Consider the following 23829-nt stretch of genomic DNA (forward strand, 5'->3'; position numbering starts at 1 on the left):
CCTTGAAAGAAGAAAGTTTTTCACGACGAGAATTCAATCACCTTGTACATTGAAACTTTAAAATCAAAATGGTAAGCAAAATGATAAATAGGTAAACGATTCTTCTTCTTTTTCCTATACGCGTCATTTCAAAACTTACTCTAAAAGATCGTCATTACTTATGGCATGATAAAAACATTACACTTCGAACCCCAAAAAAAAGAAAGAAAGAAAAAAAAAAATAATAAATTCCTCATAAAAATGAAACTCTATCATGATTTAAAAAAAATATATATATAGAAAGATAAATAGAGAGAGAGAGAGAGAGAGAGAGAGAGAGAGAGAGAGAGAGAGAGAGAGAGAGAGACAGATAAAAAAGGAGAAAAAAAGAAGAAAAAAGAAGAAAGAAAAAGGAAATGAATTTTTTTGTTCGAATCTTTGTTAAATCGTACTCTAACCCCACGAAAAAGAAGAAAAGAAAGAAAAACAAATTTTTCATAAAAATGAAACTCTATCGCGATCCAAAAAAAAAAGAGAGAGAGTGAGAGAGAGAGAAAGATGGATAAAAAAAGGAAGAAAAAGAGAAGGAAAGAAAAGAAAAGAAAAGAAAAGAAAAGAGAGAGAGAGAGAGAGAGAGAGAGAGAGAGAGAGAGAGAAAGAAAGAAAAAGGAAAACGAGAAAAGAAATGTTTGTTCAAATCTTTGTTAAATCGTACCTCTAGCATAACACAGCAGATGTGATATATGCATTGCGTTATAGCTTCGCTCGTGCCCGATATGGTGACCGCTCGTTCGGTCGAATTCGGTAACATTTCAGAGGCGACCTGAATCGAGGCGCCTGTAACCTCACGAATCTCCTTGATCTTCGAGCCACCTTTACCGATGAGCGAGCCACATTGAGAAGCTGGTACGATCAGTCTCAGTGTAATGGGTGGCCTTGGTACGCCACCGCCACCACCGGCACCACCACCCTGGATATCGTGGAACTGGGAGCACCATTCCTCAAATTTCTTGCATATCAACGTGAACGCCTTGAAGATCGAATTCGTTGGCCCGGTTACGGTCACTATCCGTTCAGGACAAGATCCATCGGATATGTTGATCTTTGCACCGGACTGTTATTGAAATAAAATAATATCGTACGTTATTTCGATTATTATATATGTAGATTATTTGTAGTATTTGTATTATTTATATATTTATTATCGACATATTTAAATGTCAAATCATATTTAATTTATATTTTATTATGGTTATTGTCATTAACTTTTGATTTGTATTTATGTTTGAAATAATGTAATAATAAAATTTAAAAATTATTATCATAGGTCTGTGTGTGTGTGTGTTATATATATATTGAAATTAAAATGAATTTTCGTTTATATTTTATTATTATCTTTATTATTAGTTTGTTATTTGTATTTAAAAATTATTATTATAGATTATATAGATATATATGTATTTTCGTCATTAATTATTGCTACTCATGTAGCAATAAATAATATTTTCTTACAAGTCTATAATTTATTTCTGTTCTATTTAACTAACAAATTATATAACGTAAAATATTATAAAACCAAGTATAAAACTTATAACCAGCAAATATTAACTTATGGTGTATCAATCAATTACGAATACTGTCGTCACGAAAAAGTTAAATATTGTATATATATATATATATATATATATATTACTTACCTCTTCGCGGAACCTTTTGACGATTTCTCCCTTTTTCCCGATGATACTTCCTACCTCCTGTAACAGAAAAAAGAACAACAACACCATTAGAAATTATTATATTCTTTTCTATATATATATTCTTATCTATCGACTGATTAAGACATTAGAAAAAGTATAGATCGATCGGATGCTTCGCGTTGGTAGAACGTGATTAAATTTTACGAGTTAGTATCGTCGAAACGAGAGATTATCGTTCATTCAGTATAATTCGATTTAACTTGGAAGTACCCTCTCTTTTTCTCTGTATGTGTATACATGTGCATATACGTATATGTGTGCGCGTGTGTCTGTATCTTTCTATAAACATACAATGAGAAGCTATTTTGTCGATTAACTTCATTATACATGAGAAGAGAAATTTGCTAAAATCATCGTAGGTTGATCTATCACGTATTATTAAGTTCGATAATGCGTGTCGAACTATCTAGAGAACCAACCGTATTTCAAGCGTTCAACCTAATCCATCAAAGACACACCTGCATCTTACTGCCGCCCATCAATTTATCATACCAAGTAGGATCCAATCTATATTCCTTCAATGTTAAACTAACAAGATTCGACGATAATTTACCTATAATACTGCCTACTATAATATCAAACAACTAATTTCTAACTGATCGGAATACATGACATTAATAGATTAATGCACACAAGTGTTTCCCAAAATATCTCTATTTACTATGCATGTGTGCGTATGCGTGTAATATAATTTTCAAGAAAATTACAGAATTATATCTATTTAATATTATAATGTATAACGTTGTTAAATGTAGAATATTACAAATAGTTAAAAGTGTTTCTAATTTTCTATATTTAATTATTATAGTGACATATATTATTATTAATATATAATAGTAAAAAGAAATATATATATATACATATATATTTATTATATTTATATATAATATACTATATATTTATTAACATCGATAAAGTTTATCGTTAAAAGGAAAAGGTTAAATGTGACCAGTAGAGTTAGATACATACACACACACACACACACACACACACACACACACACACACACACACAGAGATAAATAGATAAATAGATGGATAGATAAAGAGAGAGAGAAAGGAAGAGAGAGCAAACACAAACACAAACACAAACATACACACACATACACACACACAGAGATAGAGACAGATAAATATGTAGATAGATAGATAGATAGATAGATAGATAGATAGATAGATAGATAAAGCTTGTGCTGGGTAAGCGTGGACTTGGACACGCTCGGTACGTGAAACTATAATTAGTTTCATGTAGGTACGCAAGCGTGGTATGTCCAGGGCAACTCACACAGTTCCTATCTCTTTCTATCCCTCTGACACGTTCTGACCCCGCGATAATGTCATCGCCTAGGCTTCTGGGTAAGCAGGTATGCGGTTCGTGCTCTTCTCTAAACTTAGACACGATGATACCCACGCGGGTTCTCTCTTCTTCTTCTTCTTCTACTACTTTTTCTTCTTCTTTTTCCTCTTCGTCTTCGTCTTCGTCTTCGTCTTCATCTTCATTTTCGTCTTCCTCCTTGTGCATACCAGTCGCGTTTCGAAGAATTTAACACGGGACCATTTACAATTAGATCGATGAATCCCTCAAACAAACGTCTCTTCAAAGATGGCACAGAATTTTGTACCTTTGCTCATTTTCTTTTTTTTTTTAATCAGATCTATTATTATTATTATTATTATTATTATTATTTGTCGTTATTTTCTTTCTTTTATTTATTTCTTCTTCTTCTTTCTTTCTTTATTGTTTCTTTTCCTTCTTTATCGTTTCTGTATATCAAATTTTTATAGAAATTTATTTTGGAAATTTGTAATCAATCGTTTTTTTTTCTTCTTGATTTTTCCTTTTGATTCGATATTAGATAAAAATTGGACTCGGAAAAGTTCGATTTTTTTTCTTTTTATCAATTCATAATAAATAAGACTTAATAAAGTTTGATAATAATTACTTTCAAATCTAATTATTTTCAAATCACTTCTTTTTCTGTCGATTTATAAATGAATATGGATTTAAAATTAGGTATAATCGTCGGATCGTCACTTTTTTCTGTTGCCTTCCATCGTCAATTTGCGAATAGATGTGATTCGGGTTTAGCGTTAGATAATAATTAGGTCATCCCATTTTTTCGGTCAATTTATAGATCGACACAGTTTAGATTTAGAATTAGATTATTGGATTATGTCAAATTAGTTAAGTCTAAAATGAATTACACTTTGATTTATTGTATCATTTTTCACTTAATTATTTAAATAATAATTAGATTATTTTAAACGAATGATAATAAATCTTTGCTTTATCATATTATTCCGTTATTAGTTTAGTCAGGTCGTATAATTAAATTAATGAGTATTAATCTACGCTTTATTATACAACATTATTGTACAATACACCAATCAATTAAGTTAATTCGTAATTAGATAATAATTACACTATCCCAAATTAATAAGTATTAATCTTGTTCAACAATCTTATTTTACACTTCTCCAGTAAATTGCACACACACACACATATACTCACAAAAAGACAATTATCAGATTATTTCAAACTGACCAGATCCCATAAAATAAATAAATCGTCGAAATAATATATATTCGTTTGTCGTACGACAACAACAACAACAACAACAACAACAATAATAATATATTACTTTTTCCACAAGTGGCTTATAGAAAATTACTTTACAATGTTATATTAATACGTTAAACACAGAAAATGGTGGAATTTTCGATCGATAAACACAAACTACATATGAAAATTTATTTCCATTGTAGAGATAATAGATACAAATAAAAAAAAATTATAACAAAGAAAAATTGAAGGAAAGAATAAGTAAATAAATAAAAAATGAAATAAAAAGATTTATTTATCCGTTTTATCACAAAAGAGATTAGATCTTTATCACGACGTGAACATTTCTTTTTTTTCTTTTCTTTTCTTTTTCCTTTCCTTTTTTAAATACGATATCAATTATTATGTCCGAACCTTTTGCCTGAAATGTCAGCGTATAAAAATATATAATATTTACTTAAGTTATTCAGACAAGAGAAAAACTGAAGTTTTAAAAAAGCAACCATTTTTATTCTAAAGATTAAATGCTAATCCGAGATGCATATTCAGCGAACGGATAAACCGATTAAATAACTCCTTCAAAATATTTCTACGATTCGTGATTTACTTTCTTTCACAGACATTTTTTATATGTATATAATATGTAAACGTAAACATAAAAGGGGAAAAAAGAAGAAATAAGAAAGAAAAATAAGAAAGAAAGAAAAAAAAGGGGGAGAAACTTGTTCGAGAAGAAAGAAACGCGCGACTTTCATCTTATCTCTAATGATAACTATCTCTTTGGAGTAACGATATCGGATGCATACACGTTCCTTCTTCTTTATTACTTTTTCCGAGTCAAGTTTCTTTCTCGTCCCACTTTCGCATTTTACTTTTACAATGATTTACATCGTCTAAGATTTCTTTTCTCTTCTATGACGTATATATCTCACTTGACGGATATAATACTCGACGCGATTTCTTCTGATCTCGTAAATAAACATTTTCTTAGCAAAGGATATAAAAATCTCATAAGATTATGAATTTATAATTTTGAATATTAGATAAAAAAAAAAAAAATCGTAATTTTCTCCAAATCTTTGATAAATATTAATGACTAGAACGAAAGATTTGTCGAATCGTTTTTTTTTTCTAGTTGATGTAACAATAATTAAAAGTAAAAAAGAAAAACGAATTTAACATTATTATTCTGATGATATAATATAACAACAATAACATATTATTAATAATAATAATAATAATAATAATAATAAATTAAACGGAATTATGAAATATGAAAAAAATTATCAACGAGAAGTTAGATCAATTTGTTAATAATATTTTAACATAATAAAATCATAATAATATTAATAATAATAATAATAATAATAATAATAATAATAATAATAATAATAATAATAATAATAATAATGATAAATTAAATAGAATTACATGGAGAAAATGTTCGATTAAAAATTAGATCGATTCATTGGCAATTTTTTGTCAATATATAAAAAGAAAAAAAAAAAGAAAGAAAGAAAGGAAAAGAAAGAAAAACATTAGACAATTACGCAGAAAATTTTTCAACAAGGGATAGAATGAATCACGAAATCCTTTTGATCAACGACGAAGAGAAGAGTGTAACTGGACGAGAGTATCATCGTCGTACGGAGAATTAGAGATAGCAGTTGTGGAACAAATATAGCTGGAACAAAACGACGATGAGAGACGCGTGAAAAGAGAATTGGGCATCGAGCCAATTACCATTGCTCTTTCTCCTGAGACTTTAAGGATCGTTCAAATTTGCTGGATCTTCAAAGATCGAGATAAGCTTTTGCAAACCTCGAACAAAGAATTCAAGTTTTTCAAGTTTTTCTTTTTTTCTCTTTGTTTATTATTTTTACATACATATATAATATCCTTTTCTTATCACATTTTCTTCGTTAGAAAAAAAAATAAAGTAAAAATAATAAATAAATAAATAAATAAATGAACGACGAGCGAAAAAGTTCATCTTGATGTTAATTGACTTTAAAATGGATTTTTTTTTTATTAATTCTAGTCATATAATAAACAACGTGGACGTTCATTATAATATTAATCGAGAAATTCAAAGAGATTTTTTTTTTTATTGTTAATTCTGGCATCTAATGACGTTTATTTATTATCTCTTAATAACTACGTGACAAAATTGCTGACTCTTAAATAAAATATCTCTCTCTCTCTCTCTCTCTCTTTTTTTTATCTATAAAAGTGATCTTCGTAAAGCTTCTTCTTTATCTTCTTCTTCTTATTTTTTTTAATTCATTTCACCGATTTAAACATTTAGAAAATAAAATGAACGTTTTTTTCGTGATAGTGATACGCCACTTTCAGATATTAATAAGTTGAAATTATTCATGTGAAAGCTTTGATTCATGTGTTTGCAATTCCTTTAGAATTCCTATTATTTTTGTTCTATCTAGATTCAAAAAAAAAAAAAAAAAATAAGTTCTTTATGTTCCCATGAAAATCATAGAACAACTTAATTTGCAATTATTTTACTTATTAAAAGTAATCAAATTTTTTATATACTTCGTTCTAAATTGAGAAATCATTAAAAATCATCTTGAAATTATCAAACAATTGAAATTAAACTAAATAACAAACTTTGGATATCCAGCAAATAAAATTCTAATGAAGATGACTATATTTGATAAAATAATAATATAAAATTCAAAACATCTCTCTCTTTCTTTTTTTCTTTCTGCGTTTATTTGTTACTTCCTTATAACTGTTACTCAGTCTTGTTTTTAGCAATGACGCTATTTGACGTGGGGGAAAAAAAAAAAAAAACAAAATAAAAAGAAAAAAAAATAACATTATAGAATGTTACTATCATGGCATAATATTTTTTTGCACCGAACTCGTTAATTATTTTTATATAATTAGTTGTAATTAAAAAAATAAAAAAAGAATAAAATGAAAAAGAAAGAAAAAGAAAAAAAAATGGAAAAAAGAGATGAGAATAAAAAATTTTACTGCAACTTTGAATTATTAGACAAACTAGACGATAGCTCCCCGATTTACGAGGATGACCAATTGGCTGTTGGCCCTGGCAATATTCCAGTTCTTCTCTCTCTCTCTCTCTCTCTCTCTCTCTCTCTCTCTCTCTCTCTCTCTCTCTCACACTCTCTTTCTTCGAAATAAAGAAAACTGTCGAAAGTCTACAAGAATCTAGAAAGAGATTGACGTTTACGTAACACGTGTTTTTAACGACTGTGGATCATAGTCTTCTCGATATAAGAAATAACATAAAGGACTAAAAAGAGAGAAAGAAAGTAAGAAAGTTAAGTGACAGAAAAAAAAGAAAAAGAAAAAAATATATACATAAAAAAAAACCATTTATCTTATTTTTTTTCTCGAAAAGTGTTTTGGGATCTTTTTTCCCCCATGAAAATTTTTTTAATTTAACTGTTACATACTTTTTCAACAAAATTATTATTCTCAAGTAATTTTTCTTTTATTTTACTTTATTTCATTTTTTTTCTTTTTTTTTTTTTCTTTTTTTTAATCGTTCGCAAATGATAATTTTTTTCAGGCATATATTAGTATCACTTTCTCGATTTAATTTTGCCAATGATTTACTTCGACGAAGATACTTCACGAAATGAAACGATGATTAAAATGATAGACGACTGAGAGTATATTGATATATATATATATACATATATATGTATATCGAAGAGAAAGTAGACTTAAAAGTTATCTAAAGTATGATATAAAAGGCACGTATTCTTAAGCAAAGAAAAATGTCGGTACGCGAGACGTATCAGAGATAAGATTTTGGATTTTGGCCAGACATTTTGTTTGTCGATGTGGTTGCCCGATGAAACTTTCGTAGACCAGGTAAAACGTCTGTATGTTAGAAAGAGGGAAAAAGAGAGAAAGAGAAAGAGAGAGAGAGAGAGAGAGAAATTATCGTGCCGATGACCGTGACATTGTTTGATTAAATAACAGGAAAAAAAATCTTCCGGTGTGAAACGAATACGAAAAAAGATCAAGATAGAAAGAGGGAGAGGGAGGGGGGAGAGAGAGAGAGAGAAGAGCGAATAAAAAAAGGATAACATAGCAATTAACAAACGATAAAAAAAAAAGAAGAAAAAGAAGAGAAAAAGAAAGAAAGTTACGCTCGAAACGAGTTTTTTTAACGAACACCGCCGGTCAGTTTTAATTAGTCGAATTTAATCTCGAAAAATCGACAAAAGTTAGGTATATAGATACGTATGTACATACATATATAACATAGATACACACGTGTGAATAATCAAACAATAAGAAAGAAAAAGAAAGAAAGAAAAAAAAAAGAAGAAATAAAAGAAAAAGAAAAAAAAAAGAGAGAAATATGAATAAAAGTAAGAAAAGTATGTAATAAAAAGACATCTGCGATAAAAAGTATATATGTATGTGTATATACGATCAAAAACGATAATGTAGAGTCGATAATTGATACTATCGATAGTCAAATAAATTTTTATTCTCTCTCTTTCTCTTTTTCCCTTGGAAAAATGTTCATGTATAACATGAAAGTTGCATTTTACGTGAAAATTGTATTTTATCGATAAAATTGCGCGGTATAATACAGATGAGAAAGAGAGAGAGAGAGAGAGAGAGAGAGAGAGAGAGAGAGAGAGAGAGAGAGAGAGAGAAAAGGTAGAAAAAAAAAAGATCGATATATCTGTATCTCAGAGTCGTATAACAAACTATGTCGAAATTTTTAATGATAAGAACAAAAGTCCTTAGGTGATATTGGAAATCAATTTAAAGCTAGAATAAAAAAAAAAAACTCTTCGAAGCTCTAAAATCGAATCTTCTTGAAGATTTTTTGAAGTCAATACAGTTTTCCTTTGGTAAGATTCGAAAGGAAAAAAAAAAATGTTCTGACGCTCGCAATTTTAGATTCTGAATAACAAAGAAAAAAAGAATAAAAAAAAAACGAAAAAAAAAGTAATCCAAAAAATTGTCCATAAAGGTAATTGATTTTTAAATTCGCCTATATACGTTCGGCTCATCCTGTATTAAAAATTTCGATATTACATACATACAGACATATATGTAATATATACACACACACACATATATATATATATATAAAATGAAAAAAATAAAAAATAAAAATACAAATAGATAGATAGAGAAGGACAGAGATATAAAAACTAGGAAAATCTGCGTGCGATCGAAAGGATAATGGAATTGAAGATAATCCGAATCTGTTTGATTGGCTTCCGGCCCTGGCCGATGTCCAGTATGTCTTTGGATGTCGTGTGCTCCATATGTCTCAACATTTATCTCTCTTTCTCTCTCTTACTCTCTTTCTCATCGGAAGATCATCTTCTAATCGTAGAAGACATAATGCTCTCTTCTTCAAACGCCAAAAACGCGGCCAGACGTATTTATTTCGCACGAAGTAGCCTGCGCCTGATTATTACTTCTAGGTAAGAATCCAAAACGAATGCTTTTGCAATGAATCAAGAAAGATAGATAGATAGATAGATAGATAGATAGATAGATAGATAGAGAGAGAGAGAGAGAGAGAGAGAAGTATAAGCAAATTAGTGATGAATAGGAATAATTTAATAAATGTCCACGATAAATTGCACGCTTTTAAGAGTTGATTACGTATCTGTGTCAATGTTGATTCTGAAATTTTCACTTAAATAGATGTATAGATAAGATAAATGCGATTGTTCATATTTCATTGGAATATTTCATAAGATTTTGTCAAACTTTTATTAGAAATATTCTCTTCCTGCCAAATATTCTATTTATCTCTGTCAAATTTTCACGTGACATATTTCAAACGAACGTAATGGGGAAAAAAAAAAGAATACAAATATACACACATACGACTATTTCTTTTTTTTTTTTCTATTAAGATTCTATTGTAGAATGTATTACATATAGAAAAATAATAAAGAAACGAATTGTAGATATATACCGACAAAAGTTAATCTCGAGTATATACAAGTCAAGGTGAAATTTAAAATTTCCGAAGAACCAAGAGTTTTTATCTATTATGTTAAATTTTTAACGAATATGAAAAGAGAGAGAGAGAGAGAAAGAGAGAGACAGAGAGAGAAAGTAAAGCAGAAACTATGTTCTTTCAAGTAAATGAAAAAAAAAAAGAAGAAGAAAAAGAAGAATGACAAGAGACCGAAGAAGCCTTATAAAAAAGGGCACCACTACCACTACACACTACTATCAAGTGTAGACACTAGAAGCACCCCAGTCACAACGAGGATACCCCCCACGTTGATGTCGTTGCCGTCCTCATCAGGGCGTAAAAACGTGGTGTAATGAGATTTGTCATGGAAGCACTTCGCCGATGCTAGATAGGGTATGGTAGGAGCCTAGAAAGGGCTTTCAAGGGAGGCGAATGGATATATGCATGTTGGGCGAGAATGAACGAGTACTTTGGATGAAAACGAAGAGAGTAGAAAGTAGACTACAAAGTCAGAGAGAAAGAGAGAGAGAGAGAGAAGGTAAATGTATGAGAAAAAAAGAAAGAGAAAAACAGAGACGATAAATATGTGTATGTGCGTGTATGTGTGTAAGAGAAACAAAGAGAGAGAGAGAGAGAGAGAGAGAGAGAGAGAGCGAGAGAGAAAGAGAAAGAGTAAGTGAGTGAGTAGAAAACTCTAGGGGAACGATCGTGGTGTGAAGTGTACTGAGTAGAAACCTTTCAAGAGTAGGAAGAGAGTGGGGGAAGAAAGAAGGAGAGAGAAGAGAGAGAGAGAGAGAGAGAGAGAGAGAGAGAGAGAAAATGCAGAAGAAGGTGGAATAGGATAAAGGGAAACCTTCCGGGAGGGCTGCTCTTCTACGATGATGGCGTGGCATCATTCAGATATGCAGAAAGGTGCAATAATTTCAGCTATGTACTTCAGCACGAACTGTAAGCTAAGTCTGCCAGTGTATGGGTGGTGTATATGTACAATAATGTCAATGTATATGCGTGCACAGGAGTCTCGCGTTGCATACGTCGTCCTACGTGGCAGCGATCGAACTTATGATTCTATCTCTTCTATAATGCGCTTGCGTGTATATATGTATATATGTCTCACTCTCTCTTTCTTTCTTTCTTTGTGTATGTATGTGTACGTGTGCGCGTTTGCGTTGGTGGATGTATGAAGTTGATTATAAGTGCACGTGGCTGCTCGACACCCTTCCTACACAACTATAATTACGTTTTATCGTGTACGCGAAGCGCGGGACATTTAAACGTTCTGCTATTGCTGTCCACTGCATGCGAAAACGATACAATTTGTTTTTTTTTCTTTTCTTTCATTTTTTATCTCTCTCTCTCTCTCTCTGTCTCTTTTTTTTAATCATCCCTCTGAAATGAATTTACGAAAACGCGCGCGATACACGGAACACGGATATGATGCTTTTAACAATATGTACTATCCCAGGGAAATGAAATTTTCGATTCGTGAAATATATCTACATATACATAGACACATATACACATACATCTATATAACGTATATAGTTTAATCGTAACGCTAAACGATGCCATCTCTCTGTTAATTATCGAATCAATGGATATTAATAGTACGTTATTGTACACGATGAAGAACGGCCGTGTTGTATGCATTTATCATCGATGATTCGATCAGACACCGTCACGGAGATCTCGCAAGTTGATGTTCGTCATTATTCTTCATTTAAAATCGTTGTTTCTCTGTTTATATACATATATATATAATATGTTTTTTACGTTACATCGACCAATAGAAAACATTCAGAATCTTTCGAACGTTTCTATCGGTCGAACAGAATCCTCTCTCTCCCTTTTTTTTTTTTTTTATGGGAAAGGTAAGGGTGGAAATGAAAAAGGATACGTATTTCTTCTCCTTCTTCTTCTTCTTCTTGTTTTTCTTATAGAGAAAGAAAGAAAAGATAACATTAAAAGTTCGCAGTCGTAGTCGAGTAAAGCAAAAATCCAGAAACGTTTAAGTTATTTCATCCTTCTTTGCATTACTTTTCGCCTTGGTTGCATTACTCTTTCCAAGTTGTAAAAAAGAAGATGAAAGAAGAAGAAGAAGAAAAAGAGAGAGAAAAAAGAGAGAAGGCTGGAAGAAGAGGGAGGAAATAAGTTGACGGCGGTTAAAACAAAGAGAAGGAAATATAAATTCTTGGCAGTCGTTCAGATACCAGAGTCTCCTCTCGCGTATTTCAGGATCCGTCGTTCGCTCCCCGTGCGAAACTTGCAAAAGATTTTATCTGTCTCACTCTATCTAATCTATTTATCTGTCTATCTATCTATCTATCTAGCTAGCTAGCTATCCATCTATCTCTATCACTCTAACTGTCTCTTTCCCCTCTGTCCTTATTCGACAACAGTTCGTGGCGGGAAAATGAAAATTTCACTTTTGGATTCGAACGTCTTTTACACGTCTTTCAACAAATCGGTTTACGAAACGATAGTGAAAATAGAAGAAAGAGAGGGAGACGAAATAAAAAAGTAAAGTGAAAAAGAGATAGATAGATAAATGGATAGATAGATAGATAAATGGATAGAGGGAGAGAGAGAGAGAGAGAGGATTAAAGAGAAAGAAATGTGTAATAAAGTTACTCGAAACTTTAGACGGTCGATTAAATTAGCGCGTTCCTTGGATAGAAAACTCTTCTCATGAAATAAAGTCGAACATGATTTCTTCTAAAGACGGAAATCCAGGTTTTAAATGGAGTAACTCTCAAAGCTTTTCCTTTTAATTAGTTTTATCGAAAAGGAAAAGAATCGATATGTATATACGCGTGTGTGTTTGTTAAGAGGAAAAAGAGTTAATAAATAATACATAATATATACATATATATATATATATAATACATAAATTATATATAATACAAATAATAACAAACATATATATATATATAAAATAATAGCTAAAATTTTCTACATGATTTTAAAAACTGAATTACTCTTTTTCGAAAATATTCAAAGTTGCCAAATCAGCCTTGTAATTTTCCAATCTCAAAAAATAAATAAATAAATAAAAATAAAAAAGATTCATTTTCAAAATCAGCCAAGAACTTTTGACCCATCTTATACACGATACGTATGTGTTTTCAAGATAGAAAAGAGAATCGATAGCGTATATAAGTATATACATTTGTATGCGTGTATGTGTGCACGCGAGCACGTGTGTAGCAAATAGATACACAATACAGGAGTTCATTTCCTTCCTTTTCTTTTTCTTCTAACTTTTTCTTATCTCTCTTTTTCTTACACAACACACACATAAACAGCAAACAGCCATAGCTAAACAGTCAGACAGACAAACGGACAGACGGACGGACAGGATAGATAGATAAACAGACAGTCAGACAAACAATGAGAAAGAGAAAGAGAAAGAGAACGTACATATTATGTATATATATACGTATGTGCGGAACAGTATCATCTCCGTGACCCAGGTCAATAATAAATCGGTTAGCAAGCGTGCCAAGAGTAACGTGGCTCTGAATCATCGGCTTATTTTATATATTTTTCGATGGCATCGAGAGACACGAGGAAAACTCGATGTTTCTCTCATCTACCTTACGATAGATAGATAGATAGATAGATAGATAGATAGATAGATAGATCTTTTATTTCCTACTCAATGAAATCTAACGTCATGTCACGTACGCTCGATATTTTTCTTTATTTCCTCTTTCTCTCTCATCTCTCCAATCCATGGGTTTAGTGTTAAGAATGATTTTTGAAAATGAAAAGGATATATTAAATGGACGTTCCATGATTTTTTTTTTTTTTTTTTTATAGTCGTTTGTTAAAAAAAGTCATTTCGTTTAGTTGCTAAATGTAACTTTGATATCATAATTTTTATTATATATGTATATTAATTTTATATTTATTATATACATGTTAAGAATGTGATATTTATTGTGTATATATTAATTTATTATATAATTAATTTATAAATGATACAAATGAAATTAAATTCATTTTCTTGAAGAACGATTTAATCTCTTTTTCTTTTTCTTAGATTTTTCGAAATCAATTGACTCTTTGTTTCTATTTTCGTATTTGTTATTACTTTGTTAAAGAAATTAAAAGGAATCCGGTGAAAAATTTAGAAACGCTAATTTCTCTCGTGAAAGCTCCGACGGAACAACAAACGAACAAATGAACAAACAAAGAAACAAACGATGTACAAATCACGTTGAAAATCGTAGAGCATATTCGGGACAAACTTTCGTTATCATTTCCTTTACATCCTTCGAGATCCTTTGTACGATACGAAGGCTTTGTGTCTATTTGACAAAGAGGAGGTTTGGCCTCGAGGATGGCGGAGCGAAACCTCTGTTTCCTATGTATGTATACATATGAAAACAAACACGTATATTACATGTATGTGTGTGTATGTCTCTATATGCCAAAATGTGACAAAAGAAAAGAAAGAAAGACGATGTGTTGGAATAAACATTTCGAAACTATGTACAAAAAGGTCCATTCATGAAGGTCTCTGTCTTTCTGAAATAAGGTATGTATGATATATATATATATATATATATATATATATATATATATAATTTCATTGGTTTATTTACGAAAAAAAGAAGAAAAAGAAGTGAATGTAAAAATTTTTATTCGATAAATATCGAGAAATATATATATATATATATATATATATAAAAGAACGTATATAAGAAATTTAATATCTATATCATAAAGAAATAAAAAATTATAACTAAAAGCTTTTAATTTTTAATTTCTATATATGTTATATATATATATATATATATATATATATATATATATATATATATTTTATATATTTATACAAAATATCCAAGTATATTCTATAAAAATAATATAACTTCGTATTTTATATACATATATAAAAAAAAAGTATTTTTTCTTTATTATATAGAAATCTTCTACAAAATATAAACATATGCTTATATACATACGTATATACACACATATATATATATACATAGATTAACCTTATGAAAGGAGTAAATACTATTATTACAAAATAATCAGACAAAATGGAATAATCCTAAGAGTCATTTAAATATTCTAATAGAAAAAATTCGATATAAAAGATTCAATATTCGATTTTCTTCGTTCGTTTATTGCCTGAAGTTTAGTAGTTTACTAGTAGCACGCTTAGGTTAACTTTGTAGCAAGTTTTGCCATTCTATTCGCAAAGACTACTTACTACCACTATTACTAATACAACTACGCCCACACAAATACGACATAACTCTCTTTTTCTCTTTATATTTCACATACACACACATAGACACAGACAAACAGAGAGAGACAGACAGAGAGAGAGAGAGAGAGAGAGAGAGAGAGAGAGAGAGAGAGAGAGAGACATATGTAGAGTTAGATAGATAGAGACAGAGAAAGAGAGTTAAATGCACTCACGCGTACACAAGGTTTTCTCAGAGGAGTGTTGCAAAGTAGTGAGCGTGGAAACTCAGAACTCGAAGGTGAAAAAGGAGGAAAAGGTGGAAAAGGTGGTAGAAGTGTAAGAGGAGGAAAGAAACTGTACCAGTTACGACGACACAATAACGATATAAATAAATGGGATCCGAAGGTTTTCACATTGAAAAAGAGAACGGAAGGTTCTTCTGACGCGAACGATAAAACAAAAATGATTGATTTCATTCTTTGACGCACATCGAATACGTCAATAACTAACATTTGTTAGAGATAAGCTTCTTTTTTTCCTCTTTCTCTGTTTTTTTCTTTAAATTGCCTTTTATTGGCCAAATGAAAGAAAAGAAAAGGAAAGGTAACGTTTTGTATGTAACAAATTCATTGTAATAAATACATCAAAGGTATGTAAAAACTGTTATCGATTTTATATATGTAAAACGAATCAATTTACTGTGATACTCCGTTTTACTTATTTATCATACGATCTACTTTTATCTCGTTTAAGAACTATAAAAATATATTCATAAGAATGTAAAATTCATTTTTCCTCTCCTTCCCTCTTTTTAAATAAACGTTGAATTTAAAAGTGTATTCGCCGAGTTTACTTCTAATTTCTTGATTAATACGATAAATTTACTTAGCATCTGAACGTTGATATAATATCGATTATTAATAAATATATCGTACTCCATGAAAGATATTTTAGTAGATCTAGCATTACTCGATCGTGATAAATAAAATTTTTTCCAAATGAACAATATCATAAGTTCACTGATAAAATTGATCAGGCTGATAAAAATAAAAGATATATTCTTAAAAAAAGAAAAAGCCAGTCAAATCTTTCGATATCGCAAAAGCAGCAATGTTTTATCGACAAAAGAAAAAATAAAAAAAAAATACAATTAATAATAATTAAAATGGAAATAATATTTTTAATAAGGACTAACCTTGCCCTGCATAATCAGACGAATGGTCAAAGTGACCGAAGGGTCATCATTGAGCGCTGGTTTATTATCCATGCCGTCCATTGCGTGCTCACGACTGCTACTTCTGTGATGAGACGTCTTCTTGTCGAAGTTTGCGGAGGGAAAGGGTGCGGAAGAGGATAAGGAGGACAGGGGAGAGGTTAGGCGTGTGATTTTGGCTGGGGGGGTCTCGGGGGATGTACTTCTCAAACGCTCCCAGGTATTCTCAGTCCTTGCACTGAAATTATTGAAATATTTTTTATTATTATTAATATAATATAAAAGAATATATAAATTATAAATATAACACAAAAGAAAAAAATAAACGCGCGTGTGTGTATGTGTGTGGTTTTGTTTCTTTCTGTATGTATAAATATTATATTCGTAAGAAATAAATCTTTTGTTTGTTTGTATGTATTATGTGTGTGTGTAGGTATATAGGAGGAATATGATTTATTTCTATTTTCTTTTGTATACGGGTATATTTCAACTTTAAAATATAAGTACTTATATATGTATGTATGTATGTACCCTTATCCGAATAGAATATCTTTTACTGCGAATAAAAAATGCCTTCTTTTGTCGCAAATATGAAATACATTATATACTAGGTCTTCTAGTATATACATTATATACTACTTTCTTTTATCCGATCGTATGATTTATAGTAAAATGTGGTATCATAAAAATGTGATATAGACGATGGCAATTAAGCCGAAATAAATGAAGTTTGACGTGATAAAAGTAATTTTGTTCTGTTATCCGGAAATATTCCGATATCTGAATACATCGGTAGACGATTTATTGTGTGTGTGTGTGTGTATGTACGTAAAATATATATCATTCATTTTTATTTTCACACACACACACACACGCGATTAATTTTTACTTATGTTTTCTTTTCTCGAATTTCAAATATAGAAATAATATAAAAAATTTTTCTTTATTTTAACTAAATGAAATATTCGATAAAAAATGTACTCGATTCGTCTGTATATTTTCAATATCTGAAAAAAAAAAAAAAAAAAAAAATCAGGACATATAAAGAAGAGGGATTACGACGATCGAAGAGGGACAATGGATCGAATATTATAAATTAAGGAAGGGTGGCTCTTTTCTCTCTGAAAATAATAAAGAGCCCAGTTTGACGAGAAAACGGTGGGTACAAGTTTGACGGGTTTCTTGGGCAGTCCGTTACAGAGTTCAGAAACACGTTTTCTCGATCGTCCTTTAGAGAGTTTAGCTCGTTCATTGTATAAAAGGTGGCAATATGAAGGAAGTTCATTCTCTCTCTTTCTCTCTTTCTTTCAGAGAGAAACACACACACACACACACACATACCATATATACACTGTTTCTTTCCGTATAATAAAATCATAAAAATTTCCGTAGTCCAATGGGCTTTAGCAAACGTAGTGGTGGTCCTCATAGAACTTGATTCGTTCTTCTTACTTTGATTCATGGTCGGTAAGTTTTATGAAAGAGAGATAGAGATAGAGAGAGAGAGAGAGAGAAAGGGAAGGGGGAGGTAGCGAGACAGAAAAAGAAAAAAAATAGAGAAAAAGATAGAGAGAATTCACGTATATGTATATTAAAATAAACTGGTTATATATATATATATGTATGTATGTATGTATGTGTATATACGTGTATTAAATATCTGTACACGTATCTATATCTGGTATATATCTATACACATATCCATATAGATTATAGATTACTGATTATAGATATACATATGTGTATAGAGACAGGTATCTAGATATTAATAATAATGACGATAATAAAAATAATTTTGACAATATCTAGAGCGTTACATATCTCGGTATGTCTAACGGTTTTTACTCATGATGTTTCCGCTTTATGCACCCGTAGAAAAAGACTCGTCTTTCTGATGAAAAATTAATAGATACATATGTGTTTACATACGTGTACGTACATACATACATATATACATACACACGTGTAATATAGATGTTTAAGAACATATAAAATTAAACGAATGATAGTCATTCGTCTAATACTTGCCTTTCTTTTTATTTAAGAAAGAAAATTTTCTTTACTAGCATGTTTGTTAAATATGAACACATGTGAATATTCTAAAATACTTGGGATTAAGAGCTCCATCTAAGTCAGCTGTACGATCAACTCTCTCTCTCTCTCTTTCTCTCCCGTATATAAACACACACATACATACATACATACACACGATCACACGTTTGAAATTTGCGTTTACAGACACATGTTTACATCTGTGTTCGGACTCTCTTTTCTTAATAAACATATACACATACAAACACACGACGCACGCTTACGTTCTGCGTTTGTTTCTTTCCTTCTTTCTTTCTCTCTTTATCTCTATCTCTCTCTCTAATCAGTAACACGTCCGTGTAGAGTGTGTAACCGTTTCGCTCTGGTGCTGTTCGCAATGCAATTGAGCTGGAATTTAGTGCAATCTGCGTTCCGTTAGCCGAGCGCGTTTAACGCGAATCGCCGAACGTGATTGCCGAGAAAGAGAAGGAGAGAGAGAGAGAGAGAGAGGGGAGAGCAAGAGTAAAAGAGAAAGAGATAACTATTTGAAATTTTAGAAGAGGATATGGAAATGTGAAAAGCAAAAGGCCGTTCGTATCTCTCTCAAATACGAAAATTCACGTTCGATCAGCGTATAATTCAGTTTAGAGAACTTTGCTGTATTATTATGAACTCCTAAAATGTTTTAAATCTATGATGACGATGACGATGACGTTCTCTATGTTTTTTTCTTTCTATTTCATTTTATAATTTTGAATAAAAAAAAAAGAAACAAAAGTGAAAAAGAAAAAAAGAAAAGAATAGAAATAAAAGATTTTCTCGTTAAACAAACAAACAAACAAACAAATAAATAAATAAATAAATAAATGAAAAAGACGAAAAGAAATTGTATGAGAATCACGTTTAATAAATGTTCGATTAATTTGTTAGAACAATGCTGTATGATTTACGAACTCTTGAAATATTTTAAATACGTAATGTCGATAATGTTCTCCCTCATTTCCTCTTTCATTCTATAATTTTGTAAAAAGAATGAAAAAAAGAAAAAAAAAAGGATGACGATCATTTATTGAGAAGAGACGAAAGAAAATTACGAGTAGATTCAAACGGACGCAACAAGCACGATTTACAAAACGATCGAGACCCATGTAACTACTTACTTACTTACTATTGTAACTATAAAACGTCCAGTGTAATTTATCAATCTAACACTCGCGTTTCGCGCGTTATGCAAATCGCTTTGCCATGTGGCGTCCACGAAGCGAGTAATTAGGAAGTGCGTCACGCGATCGTCTCGCGAGAAATCGAACCTCATGATACGATACTTCCTTACAAAAACAAAGATAAAGATAAAGATAAAGAAAAAGATAAAGAAAAAGAAACAAAGAGAGAAAGATGAATTCGAAATAAGAAAGTTTATATACACACACACACACACATATATATATATACCTAGGCTGACTAATAATTAAATAAAAAAAAAAAAAAATGTAAAATATTTTTTTTGTATTATATATTAAATAATATTATATTGTATTATATACAATATAATTTCTCGTATATAAATGTGTATTATATTATATTATATTATATTATATTATAATGTTTACTTAAAATAATATGATAACAATGATTAAGTATAAGTAATGTCTTTATTACTATCATTATTTTTAGGTTCATTTGTTTCTTCATGAAGATATTTAAAAATTATTTTTAATGATAGTTTGACTAAAAAAAATATTGGATGACTATATTGTTTATTGAAATAACAAATACGAAAGATTTCGATATTAATTATTAATTAAACACTTTAAAATCAAGGCTGCTTACGAATATTCTTTTTCTTTTTTATTTCTTTCAAGAAAATATTTTTTATTTTACTGCGCAAAAGAATTATGGCAAAATTATGATACTTCGTTATTAACATATATATATATATATGTGTATGTATGTATGTATGTATTTACGTGTAACAAGAGATTTTTCGTTAGTGTTAAATATTTTATCGAATTAAATCGATGACGATCGTAAGAAAAAACGAAAACAAGAATGAGGTTTTCAATGGGGGAAGAAAAAAAGGTGGGAAAAAACAAGAAAAAGAAAAAAAAGAGAACAAATGGTATGAATCACGATTCTCACTTGATTTGATGTTTATCAAGAATGAGTTAGCAACTTGAAACAAAGTAAACTAACGTAAAATGTTTATTGATGGTTATATATATAGAAGAATGATTTGATTGTGATTTTTTTTTTTCATTTCATATATATCTACCGATGTGTATACGTGTGTGTCAATAATCTGTAAAAAGATTAATCAAACTTCACATATCATTTATTTTGCATTATAATAAAATATGAAACTATTAAAAAAAATATATATATATAAGTATATAAGAATATCTTAATGTATATATAAATATAAAATTTTGAAAATGGTACACACAATTATAAACACGTACATACACACGATGATTAATGATCATTTATTTAAAAAAAAACATATAATTACTTCGGAAATATTTCGAATGAGTGCGATGAACGCTAGATCTCCTAGATTTATATCGAATAGTGACTAGAAATAGCTCTACTCGGTTTTACGTTGAATAGCTGACTTGCTTCTAAATCTTTGGACGACATTTCGCGAGTCTGCTACGAAATTTTACATTCATCTTTCACGTTTATTGTTCTTAAATCTTCAGTAAATAAGCTTAAAAAATCTAATACGAACGTTCGGTTGAGAGTATTAGATTTATCGAGTAAATAAAATAAAAGAGATAAAAATAGATAGATAGGTAGAGAGAGAGAATTCTTTTTTTCGTTAATTAGTCTTTTTCTAAACGAAGAAAAAAAATGTCGAAGTACTTATCCTCGAATTGTTCATATATTCGCCTAACTAAAAATCTCACATATTTTTTCTTTTTTAAAATAGAAAAAAAGAAGAAGAAAAGAAATAAAATAAACATGCTTAAAGAATTATCAATTTCGATTATTTTTATATAAACCTAATAATAATGGTTTAAGTAGTTTTCTTGTTCTTCTTTTTTTTAAATTTTTAGGGAAAAAATCAATTAAGTATTTGCAAAATTTTAATTACTTTTCATACATATTATATATATATATATCTTCCTCATTATTTTACTATGGAATGAAGGAAAATTTTCAATATTGCATTTTTAACATATTGTTATAATTTAAAATAATATATTTTTTAACCTACTTAACAAAAAAGTAAAAGAAAATAAATATAAAAAAAAAATAAAAAGGAAATAAAAAAGAAATAAAAAAATAATAAGAAAAAATAAACAGCAAGTACAAAAACGTTTCATGTGATATATATATATAAAACGTGTGAAACGTTTGATATTGAAGGATCATTGACATTCGCGTAGATTTGGTGAAACGTTCGTTCGTGATTCGAGATCATGGTTGAGGAGAATGGACAGATGTTATTGATAGCCTTGTTTCAAATCAAATCGAGAATCGAATAACTCGTTACGAGAAACTCGTCATATTCGAATCATATGTATGTATACACTATGCATGTGTGTATATGTGTACGTATATATATCTATGAAACAAAAATTTCCAATTCAAATAATAATGAGTAAGAAGCATATATTGCATCGATTATATGCGTAATATTGTGTAACGATGTTCGATAAGCTACAACAGATTAAGTATAATAACAAAGTGGAGATCAATGCTGATTTGGCATTTAATTTTTTAGATTTTATCGGAAAATTTTGTTTTTCTATTTTTTTTTGTTTAAATCTTAAAAGATATATCGTTACAAATTATAATAATATCTTCGCAAATAAAATCAATCATGAAAATTCAACATTCATTCGACATTAAAATAAATATATATGTCATGTAGGTTTGACAAATATTTTTTATATATAAAATATGAATCTTTTTTGAAACCTTTATTATGTGTTCTATAAAATTTAATTCATCAGCAAATGAAAATATTAATATTCCTATTATTGTGAAATAAATAAATATATATATATATTTTTGTAATTTTTGTGGATATTTGCAAAAAAAAAAATATAAGAGAACAAAAAAAAAACATAAATAAAGAAATATGATAACGAGAAGAATAAGATGAGATGGAATGATTTTGATTCTATCTTTTTGAATTTTATTTTCTCGATCGAGAAAACTTTTATGCATCTGTCGACCAATTGATTTATCTTTCATCGTCACAAATATAACGATAAACGAATCATTATCGTAAATATTCCCTGTTGGACAGGCGTAACCGATTGTTACTTGATAAGAGAAATTTTTTTTTTATCGAACTGTTATTGAAATTTGTTTTTGTCACAAAAATCAAATACGAATTCAACTTGTGAATCTTTCACAGTTTTATATGCATGTTTTACTTTAGACATTTGCCAATAAATTGTCAATTCTACTTTTTGTTTATATATGTACATACATACATACATACATACATTTGTTTCAATATAATATTTCACGAAAATTAAAATTTCTTTCACGATTTAATATGAATCTTCTTTGACAATTGACAATAAGTCTTCAATTTCATTTCATTTCATTTTTTTTATAATTAAAATTTACTTATCTGTATTTTTTTTTTTTTTTTTTTTAATATAATGCTTTGCGACAACGATCATCGATATTACATATTATGTCGAAATATGTATGTTACATTCGTTCTATAAATGACGTATTACTCTTTACGTGTCTTTTTTATCAACAAAAAAAATAGAGAGAGAAAAGAAAAACAAAATAGAAAAAAAAAAAAGGATAACAAAAGTTATCGTCGTTAAAAGAATTATCGTAAAGATATAAAATAACACTCTAGTAAAGTAATAATAGATTTATATATATATATATGGAAAAAAGAAACAAAGAGAAGACACGCACATGAGCACATACACAAAAGAAGACGTTTATGTGGCACGATAACAAACTTTTTACGATCGATCGATCACTTCGTACTCGTATTCCATAAAGATTTCTTTCGTCGAACGTACGAGTACAACTTTTAAAATAAAATTGAACTATTCCTCGTTAATGATCGTATCTTGTCTCATAGTCGATTGAATTCGTTTGTTACACAGAAAATATACATTATATCACGTATAAA

At 29.5% G+C, this 23829-nt stretch overlaps 1 protein-coding gene across 6 annotated transcripts in view; it reads right to left on the reverse strand.

Moving 5' to 3' along the window:
* Window positions 1–23829, reverse strand: part of LOC127062415 (poly(rC)-binding protein 3) — a 195488-nt gene that overhangs the window by 45278 nt on the left and 126381 nt on the right. For all 6 annotated transcript variants that reach the window (XM_050990592.1, XM_050990588.1, XM_050990593.1 and 3 more), the window contains exons 2-4: window positions 16662–16917; window positions 1677–1733; window positions 695–1093 (exon numbers count right to left, since the gene is read on the reverse strand). In XM_050990592.1, the coding sequence (XP_050846549.1) occupies window positions 695–1093; window positions 1677–1733; window positions 16662–16742 (537 nt within the window). In that variant the 5' untranslated portion in view covers window positions 16743–16917. The remainder of the gene's footprint in view (window positions 1–694; window positions 1094–1676; window positions 1734–16661; window positions 16918–23829) is intronic.

Source organism: Vespula vulgaris, chromosome 3 (assembly GCF_905475345.1).
Source record: "Vespula vulgaris chromosome 3, iyVesVulg1.1, whole genome shotgun sequence".
Lineage (NCBI taxonomy): Eukaryota > Metazoa > Arthropoda > Insecta > Hymenoptera > Vespidae > Vespula > Vespula vulgaris.